Source organism: Syzygium oleosum, unplaced genomic scaffold, assembly GCF_021117445.2.
Source record: "Syzygium oleosum isolate NSW1041296 unplaced genomic scaffold, Sole_v2.1 Sole_v2.08, whole genome shotgun sequence".
Taxonomy (NCBI): domain Eukaryota; kingdom Viridiplantae; phylum Streptophyta; class Magnoliopsida; order Myrtales; family Myrtaceae; genus Syzygium; species Syzygium oleosum.
In genome coordinates, this window is record NW_026607492.1 from 2,045,864 (window position 1) to 2,054,543 (window position 8,680).

Sequence of the window (8,680 nt, forward strand, 5' to 3'; positions counted from 1 at the left end):
GACCTTTCTACAAAAATCTGGAAGTATTAAAAGTTAGTCAACGTGTATTTTTATGTAAAAGAATCTAAAATTAATATTATCTAGCAGAGATTTCTGCCATCGAAGCTGGTTGTACTGCTCCATAGATAAACCGAAAAAGCTATACTCCATATAAAGCTCACCAACTCTTGTAAATACAAGAACTACCTCGCAAAATTTTCCTTTCCTCGTCCCTTCATTCCTCATCTGCCGTGAAACAGCCTTCTCAACACTTTAACCCGTTAAGCAAAAGGGCATTTCAGTCAAAGTACTTAAAAGGGCGGTGCCCCGAGTCATCTAGGCCGTGGTAATAGTGCCGCCCAAAAAATTAAAGAAAAGAGAGAGAAAAAAAACAAAATAAATTAAATTTAACGTGGAAGACTTTTGACTCGCACTTGATCAGTGGCCCCGAGTCTCCCGGGGGCCCACCAGATTTTCTACCGTTGGAAGACAAATCCAGCGGCAGGTAATCCACCACGTCACTCCCCCGGAGCCTCCCGTGGGCCCAACAGATTCACCACATAAAGACGAAAAAATAAATCGTTTTGGGTCTCCATTTTTGGAGCTCGGCAGGTATGCGTTTAATAAAATTTATTTTAGGGCGTCGCGGCCCTCGCCACAACCCTTGCCGGTTGCGACGGCGAGGTCAGCCTCGCCTTGGCTAGGCGAGGCTCGACCTCGCCGTCGCGACTGCGAGCCGCCCTCGCCGGCCACAGGCGGCGGCAGGCCAGGAAGAAGAAGAACAACAAATCAATAAGCTTCTCGCGTCATATTTCCAGATAAATTATTAAAAAGGCGGCAAAACGGGTTATCCACCACGTCACGTTGCGGTCCCCCGATCGTCTTCCGAAGACACAAATAATCTCTGAATTGTAGCCTAACATGTAATATGACTCCTACATTTTTTTACTTATTTAATATGGTCTCCAAATTTTATAATATCGAGCATCTTCATATAATTTAGGGATTAAATTAAATACATACGAAAAAAATTTACGGTTCATTAAAAAAACAAAAAAACTTAAAAGTTTGAGCAACAATTTGTATGGTTCTCCCAATCTCCCTCTCTCTCACGACACCAACACTACATAAAGCCACCGCCCCTCGAGATACTTCGGCAAAGTTCGCGGCGTGTTGTGGCTCTGCGAATCGCACTTGCGAAACTCCCTTCGATCGTAGGGCGCGGAGATCTTCTTCTTCCGGTGAAGGATCGAGAGAGAGAGAGAGAGAGAGATCGGAAATGGCGATGCCGAAGGCGAAGGAGCTCGTGTCCTCCAACCCCGTCGTCGTCTTCAGGTATTACCTACCGCCGCCTCGCTCTTCCTTTGGCGCGGCGCGGCGGCCGGCGGGCCGAACCGCGCGGCCGTCGATCTGTCGTTGTTGTTGTGGCCCCGCGTGTTTGACGGCGGGAGGGGTGTGTGTTTGTGGTGCAGCAAATCGTTCTGTCCCTACTGCGTCGACGTGAAGAAGCTGCTGTCTCAATTGGGAGTCAATTTTAAGGCCATCGAACTGGATCAGGAGAGTGAGTCTCCCTCTCTCTAGATGTTGCCTACAGTTTTCTGTTCTGCCTGGAAGATTGTTGCTGGATTTGGTTTTCGTTTGGAGTTGTCGCCGTGTTTGTGCTGCCGTGCGTTACGAATGATGTCCAGTCGTGCTCGTGTGTTTGATGTGGAATTAAATGTTTATGAGTAGAGTTGCTTGGCGAGGATTTCGACCTTGGTCTGATCTGATCTTTTTTTTACGCGAATTAGAGACGTTGAATCGTTGTGGCCCTTGAGGATCATATCGGCGGTTTGATTCGGTGTGTCGCGACTCCCTGCCTCCGGGATGTTGATGCGGGAAATTGTTATCTGTTTTGATTAGCTGCTGAGTATCGGTTTTGCTTGAAAATTCGTTTCGCAGCAATAGCATCGTGATGACCTCGAACTACAGCTTCTGGTCGTTCATACTGTTTTTTTCTGCAACTTATGCTCTAAGCCCCAGTTGTTATATCTTGTCTTTAGCCTAGAGGTCGATTCGCGATATACGGGCTGTGAAAAACACAGTGAAGATTCCAGGAAAATAGGAATTTCTGCTTGATGCTGGTTTCCGTGTGATGATTTAGATCTTGTTATTTGGAGACTCTGAATATTGAAATCAGGGAAGTGTCTATTGGGCTACTAGATCTCGGCAGAAAAAGATTGGTTAGCTGAAGATTTGCTGAATGTTTGCCTCTAGAAATCCATGAAAATATAGGTTCAGTGAAGAACCAAGACCCGATTGTCTGATTCTGTTGGACATGGAAATGTTGGTGATTTCGTTCTGTTACGTATGGCTTATGCATATTTTCCCCTTAAACTGGTCGACAGCAATGATGTATCGATATATGTCTTTAGTTCTTCATTCTTATGCGATAAAACTGCTCAAAACGTCTAATTTGGTGTTCTATAGCTGATGGGAGTGAGGTCCAGTCTGCACTGGCCGAGTGGACCGGACAAAGGACTGTGCCAAATGTGTTCATTGGGGGGAACCATATTGGTGGCTGTGATGGTAAGTCTCTTGTTCCCAGTCGAAATTGCAGATGCCGAGCTTTAATTTTTCATGGTATCCCTCTTCGTGTTGGTTCATTCTGACTCGGTTTTCTATTGTCTCGCAGCTACGACTGCAATGCACAAGCAGGGAAAGCTCGTGCCTCTGCTGACTCAGGCAGGAGCTCTTGCTAAAGCTTAAGAAATTTTTTAGCTAATTGGTCGATCAATCTAGTAGTCAATAATTGCATACTATTTGCATATGGTGGTTGAGTGTCGTCTTTGGGCTCAGTTTTATGCTCATCGACTTGGTCTTGTTCTGTTTGACGGAGCGGCCAATTCCAATCGTGTGTGTTGGAGTTGTTAGACTCCTGCTGTTAAAGTTTTCTTTTCAGTGACCTTTATCTTGTGTTGTTCCATAGGTTTTTAAGATTGGGGGGCTCCTCTAGTGCTAAATAAAAAAGATCTTGGAGCAAGAGCTAGCTTTTAAACAGGCCAAGAAAGGCCTCAGCAAAGACTTGATGCCCAAAGGCGGAAGCCAATGAGCAATCGAGCAAAAGTGTTACAATCAAGAAACATTCGGAAGGCTTTTATGTAGGTCAAAAATAGGGCGGAACTCCTACTGCTCACAAGAGGTGGAGCTTCGTTGCGTCGAGGTTGCTACCGAATGGATAAAATATAATCACGGCCGTGAAAAATAGTGTATAATAAAACGGACGAAGCGTGTATTCTCCGAATCGTCTGGTTTCTGTCTAAACCAATACGAACCCGGCCCATGGGCAAAACGGACGCCGAATCTCAGCTATAACATGAGTAAGCCTAAGCAACTATCTGGGCACATATTGCCATTTCTACCTCATTATCTCCTGGACGGGTCACTTTTCTCATTTCTTCACCTCCATTGCTTTCTGCTTGTCCCTTTCGAGATCCTCTCCTCCGATGGCTTATCTGACAAATAATTAGCAACCATATGTACGAGGTCAAATGAACATATTTTTCAAAACAAAAAAAATGAAGAAAACCCTTTAATATGATCATTGAAGAACTTGTGCAGTCCGTATGTCAATGGCTTACATTCCGGATGGCTTTGGGGAACAACTCGGTCATACGCTTGAAAGAAGCTTTTATTCTCCTTCAGCAGCTCTTTCCACACTGCCAAAAGCACAAACAGTCAAGTACTTGTTATGGGAATCAGAGAGAGAGAGAGAGAGAGAGAGAGAGAGAGAGAGAGAGAGAGAGAGAGAGAGAGAGAGAGAACCGGTGAGGGTGACGACGGGCTGGATGCTGGCGTGTTTGGCTAGAGCTTGGATGCAGTCATCTCTGGTCATATGGAAGAGAAGGCATCTCTCAATCAAATTTTGCACCTGCAAATATATCATCGAAAAGATGAGCTTGAAAGAAGACAAGAAAACAGAGAGAAAGACTGTGGACCAAGTTGGACAAAACCCATCAAATTTCTTTGACAAGCTGAACTTAGCATAACGTACATGAATGCACCCACGTACCATTCTTATGTAGCTTTGAGGATGGCAGTGCAAACAGGGTTGGTGGGGGTGGTGGTGGCGGTGGCGGCGGCGGTCACGGTACACCATGTTTTTCCCTCCTCAAGCAGAAGTCAGATACGAGAGAGAGAGAGAGAGTGAAAAATTGCGAGGTTTGGAGATATTTTGGTGTAGGATATTTTGGTGTAGATACATATGCATGTGCGTGTCTATATATATATATTGTCTGGGTGCGTGCGTGAAGGAAGGAGGGCAGAAGAGAGGAGAGGAGACGGTGAATTTTATCCAATGGAGATCCAAGTGAAGGGCCGAAAGCGCACCAGCAATCTCACTCCACTTTCTCCCGCCCTCTTATCTCTTTCCATACTTGGAGTTGCTCTTCTTGGTGTCTTGAGAATTGGGTTACTTGGGTGACTAATTTGACTACCACCTTTCCATCTCTTCGCCAGTTGTCCTCTTCATCCAAAATGACCAGCTCATCCCCTTAGAATCTATCGTTTTTTTCCGCTTGGGCCGCCGCCAAGTGGGGTTGTACTTGACCCCATCTGTCGATTGATTAGATTTTTTTTTTGCTAAAACTGTCGATTGGATAGATGATTCGTTCTAAAAATGAACTCCATCTTTGTAATCAAGCAATGTGTCCTTTTACTTTGAAAATTTAGACCCGAGATTTATCTCCCCATACAAAGATTGATGAGAAGATTGAAATCCGATAGATATAATCGCAACATGTGTAAAAGAGAAGGGACCCATGTAACCGAGTAGATCCAACGTGCTTTCCATCCGTGGGGATTGTGATCATAGAGCTATAGTGTATGTGACATTGGAAATTTCATAATCACGTGATAACAACGAATTTAAAATAAATTATGAATTTGTTGAAAGAGTGCATAACGCTTGATTATATAATAAAATAAAATTTGATTCGAGGATATACTTCAGGTACCCTAGTCACCTTTGGGGTCAGAGATATTTTAAGATTTGAGATATTTTGATGTAGATTCGAGATAATTATTTTTTATATTATTGTGAGGTCTTTTACAAATAATAATTGATGGGTTATTGTATTCCCATTATTTACTCGCCTAAGCTTAAGTTTAGCCCGCGCAGAACCAAAAATATTCCTACTAAAATTTAAGAAAAAAAAAAAAAACACAAAAACCCATCTGAAACCCCAAATCTTCCCTTCCTCCAAATCTGAGCCTAATTCGGCCAACGCCGCCGCCGTCGCCGTCGCCGCCGTCGCCGTCGCCGCCGTCGCCGCCGCCACCACTGCCGTCGCCGGCCTCCGCATCCGCCGCCTCTGGGTGCGTCTCTCTGTCTCTCTGTTTCTCTCTGTCTCTCTCTCTCCGCGTCCTTCTGTGTCTCTTGCTCCCTCTGTCTCGCGACTCCGACAATCGCTGGACGGAGCTCGATGTCGCGCGAGTTCCGTCCAGTCTCCCTCAACGAGCCGCATCTCATCGGTGGCGGCGGCGAATTCAGCGGCTTTTTAACCCACGCGACGGAGCTCGAAGGCGTCGAGCTCCCCGCCGTCGACGGAGCTCGACGCTTGGAAGAGCTCCTCACCGTCCCCATCACAAGAAGAACTAATTTTCTCACATACGCGCTCTGTGCAACGTTATGCGAATTAGCTAATCCTCGTACTTCGTGCTCTTTCAGGTTATTATCCGTGTTGATTTGAGAAAAAAAAAATAGAATGTTGGCTCTTGACACCTCGAAGAAACTATCCTTCAATAAGCTCATTGCCGATGGAGATTTGGTGATCGTGTACGAGAGACACGACACGATGAAGGCCGTTAACGTGCGCGAGGGGTCGGTCTTCCAGAACCGTTTCGGCGTGTTCAAGCATTCCGATTGGATCGGGAAGCCCTTCGGGTCCAAGGTGCATAGCAACAAGAGCGGGTATGTCTACTTGCTGGCCCCGTCTCCGGAGCTGTGGACTCTGGTGTTGAGCCACAGGACTCAGATACTTTACATTGCGGACATCAGCTTCGTGACCATGTACTTGGAGATAGTTCCCGGTTGTCTGGTTCTCGAATCGGGGACGGGAAGCGGGTCGTTGACCACGTCGCTCGCGAGGGCCGTGGCTCCTACCGGTCATGTGTACACATTTGATTTTCATGAACAAAGGGCTGCATCTGCTAGGTAATATTCATGAATCCTCACTATGGTGGTGTACCTTACATGTTGGAAATGGGCTGTTTTGTTTGGTTTGATCTTTTGGTTCTTAGATTCTGTGGTTACATTTGCCAAACAAGTTTGGTGATCCCTTGTCATAAAAATTGAGGGTTTGGAAGGATCTGAGTTACAATATTGTTTGGATGCAAATGACTGATGAGTGACATAAATATCCTTTTATGTATTTAGAAATAAATACAAAACAAGGACATAAGTGAGAAAGAAGAAAAAAATTTGTTTATTAATATGCAAATCCCCCCTAGTCCCTCCATATTTGGAGGATTTAAAGAGACAATGTACATAAAAATGACTTTACCAATCCCTCCTATTCCTTGCCTGTTTTCTTTTTCCCTCCATCCAAACACAATTGTAGTTCTAGAATCATATCTCTTCCTTTCTTTTCCCTCCTTCAAAGTTCAAACTATGTGTTCAAGTAGAGCTGAACTAGCCGTGGGTGAAGTCATAGCTGTGTGATTGGACCTGAATTTGACAGTTTTTCTGATTTCAAAGCATCAAGAATTTGCTAGAGAGGGTTTCTGGTTTAATTGCTTTATAATCTCTAAACATGCTGGCTTGACTTTTTCCTTCTGATAGGGAGGACTTTGAGAGAACAGGAGTGAACAGCGTGGTCACTGTTGGGGTTAGGGACATCCAGGCAAAGGGATTTCCCGATGAACTTTGTGGCGTGGCTGATGCTGTGTTCTTGGACCTACCACAACCTTGGTTGGTCATAGCGTCGGCTGCGAAAATGCTGAAACCAGACGCCACTTTATGCTCTTTCTCACCCTGCATTGAACAAGTGCAGCGCTCATGTGAAGCACTCAGGACGAACTTTACTGGTAAATGCTCTCATTTCTACCAACCCTTCCATGTTTTGATGTTTTTTATGTATTAAGATGACTGTACAGGATTTCCCTTGTCTATAGGTAATTCATTTTGGTAGATATTCTTGCTGTAATTGTTTTTACTCTAACATTGATGGCCATGCATCCGTTTCATGTGTCTAGACATACGGACCTTTGAGGTGCTTCTTCGCACATATGAAGTCCGGGAGGTTAAGAACGATATTATGCGGGGTCAAGGAGGCAGCCCTAGTCAGCAGCCTCCATGCAAAAGAAGACAGACTAGTGAAGGAAGCAACAAGCAGGAGAGCATCAGTTCAACTATCATGGCAAGGCCTTCTGCTGAAGCCAGAGGCCATACCGGGTATTTGACATTTGCAAGACTCAAATGCTCCGCATAAAAGCTGCAGCAAGTCTGATGATACTTTGAAGAGTTATCAATTCTACATGCGAGTTTCATTTTTGGAACTGTTGCGGTTGGTTGTTGGCCTTGTCTGTTCTTGACTCAGGCAACCTAGAATTGCTACCGCCTGAATGATAGGTGTCGCAATATTTGCTCATAGAAGCTTGTTCGAAGGTGCTCTATGAAGAAGCTCAGGAGTTGCATCTCAAATCAGTGAACTTTTGCCCCAAAGAGTTTTCTCCTTTATGCCAATCCTCATCTGTGGACTACTTTCATTTCGAGTTCTCATGTGCGATATCTATGGTTTCACGAAGCCGAAGTTGGGGAACTTCACAGTTGATGAAAAGAAACCGTGATTCTTAGGTCTCTTTCGTCCTCGTTCTGATATCTAACGTTAACTGGTCTAGCGATCTAATGTCTGTTAAGACCTGGACATGTGATGCCAATGACAAGTTTGACATGAAATTTTGTCTCAAGGGCGTGCGCTTTGTGAAGGCTTATACCTATACCCTTCACGTGATCGAGATCGATACAAGTCCATATATCCTTCGAGAAGGAAGACAACTTCCCAAGTCTATGCTTTACCTTCTAGGACGCGCTAGGTTTATGATGGAAAATTTTGATTTCCAATGTTGTGGCTTTTCCCCCAATGCTAGTCAGGCATTATATCAAGGTCATGGGTAATACATACACGCGGATTGATCATTTTAATGTTTAGCTTATGTTTATTCATCGAGCTAAAGAAATATTTAGTGTTTCCACTGCCAAAGAAAAAGGAACAGAATCGAAGAGGTGCCCAAACAGATTTATCTCTGTAGATTCACAAAGAATCGAGAAGAAAATAAGGGTGACTTTTATAGTTTCATGGTGGGCCGGTAATGGATATACGCATAGCATCTTCCCGAGCCTTTCATGGTGGGCCGAGATCCATGCATTTCCATAGTTCCTTCGAGACGGAAGACAACTTCCCAAGCTTTTGCTTTGCCTTTCGGCCGATTGTACCAATTGATCAACCAAAAGAGATATTAGGTGCACTGAACGCATCGGGTCAAAGGTGGCTCACTTGATCCTGCAAATGGTACACGATGCGCATAAGGTGTGCTGGAGTTTTCCTCACGAAGAAGTTCGAATGTGATATCGTTGCAGTTTCCTTGGCCCTTGGGATCGATCCTCACAGACAGGAGCAAATAATCAAGGGATTGGAGATCGAGAGCAATTCGTTAGCTTACA

General features: G+C 44.7%; 3 protein-coding genes across 3 annotated transcripts; 2 read left to right on the top strand and 1 right to left on the bottom strand.

Annotated features, from left to right (window-relative positions):
* Positions 1-1,076: 1,076 nt before the first annotated feature.
* LOC115664384 (glutaredoxin) lies at positions 1,077-2,916 on the top strand. Its single transcript, XM_030586322.2, has 4 exons — positions 1,077-1,314; positions 1,452-1,540; positions 2,449-2,547; positions 2,654-2,916. Exons 1-4 carry the CDS (start codon positions 1,259-1,261, stop codon positions 2,725-2,727), a joined length of 318 nt encoding a protein of 105 aa, XP_030442182.1. The 5' UTR covers positions 1,077-1,258; the 3' UTR covers positions 2,728-2,916.
* A 76-nt stretch (positions 2,917-2,992) lies between these two features.
* Positions 2,993-4,237, bottom strand: LOC115664382 (uncharacterized). Its single transcript, XM_030586320.2, has 4 exons — positions 4,031-4,237; positions 3,784-3,889; positions 3,600-3,677; positions 2,993-3,473 (listed from the first exon to the last, which is right to left on the bottom strand). The coding sequence occupies exons 1-4, from the start codon at positions 4,115-4,117 to the stop codon at positions 3,418-3,420; spliced, it is 327 nt and encodes a 108-aa protein (XP_030442180.1). The 5' UTR covers positions 4,118-4,237; the 3' UTR covers positions 2,993-3,417.
* Positions 4,238-5,242: 1,005 nt separating this feature from the next.
* On the top strand, positions 5,243-7,719 carry LOC115667137 (uncharacterized). The gene is made up of 4 exons (XM_030588754.2): positions 5,243-5,334; positions 5,687-6,172; positions 6,800-7,044; positions 7,213-7,719. Exons 2-4 carry the CDS (start codon positions 5,724-5,726, stop codon positions 7,446-7,448), a joined length of 930 nt encoding a protein of 309 aa, XP_030444614.1. The 5' UTR covers positions 5,243-5,334; positions 5,687-5,723; the 3' UTR covers positions 7,449-7,719.
* Positions 7,720-8,680: the final 961 nt, after the last annotated feature.

Excerpts from the sequence above, each read along its gene's own strand:
- LOC115667137 (XM_030588754.2), top strand. The coding sequence starts at position 5,724 with ATGTTGGCTCTTGACACCTCGAAGAAACTATCCTTCAATAAGCTCATT. Across the intron at positions 6,173-6,799 it reads CAAAGGGCTGCATCTGCTAG|GGAGGACTTTGAGAGAACAG; the intron begins GTAATATTCATG and ends TCCTTCTGATAG. Across the intron at positions 7,045-7,212 it reads ACTCAGGACGAACTTTACTG|ACATACGGACCTTTGAGGTG; the intron begins GTAAATGCTCTC and ends TCATGTGTCTAG.
- LOC115664382 (XM_030586320.2), bottom strand. The coding sequence starts at position 4,117 with ATGGTGTACCGTGACCGCCGCCGCCACCGCCACCACCACCCCCACCAA. Across the intron at positions 3,890-4,030 it reads CTCAAAGCTACATAAGAATG|GTGCAAAATTTGATTGAGAG; the intron begins GTACGTGGGTGC and ends ATATATTTGCAG. Across the intron at positions 3,678-3,783 it reads GCCCGTCGTCACCCTCACCG|TGTGGAAAGAGCTGCTGAAG; the intron begins GTTCTCTCTCTC and ends TGCTTTTGGCAG.
- LOC115664384 (XM_030586322.2), top strand. The coding sequence starts at position 1,259 with ATGGCGATGCCGAAGGCGAAGGAGCTCGTGTCCTCCAACCCCGTCGTC. Across the intron at positions 1,541-2,448 it reads CATCGAACTGGATCAGGAGA|CTGATGGGAGTGAGGTCCAG; the intron begins GTGAGTCTCCCT and ends GGTGTTCTATAG. Across the intron at positions 2,548-2,653 it reads CCATATTGGTGGCTGTGATG|CTACGACTGCAATGCACAAG; the intron begins GTAAGTCTCTTG and ends ATTGTCTCGCAG.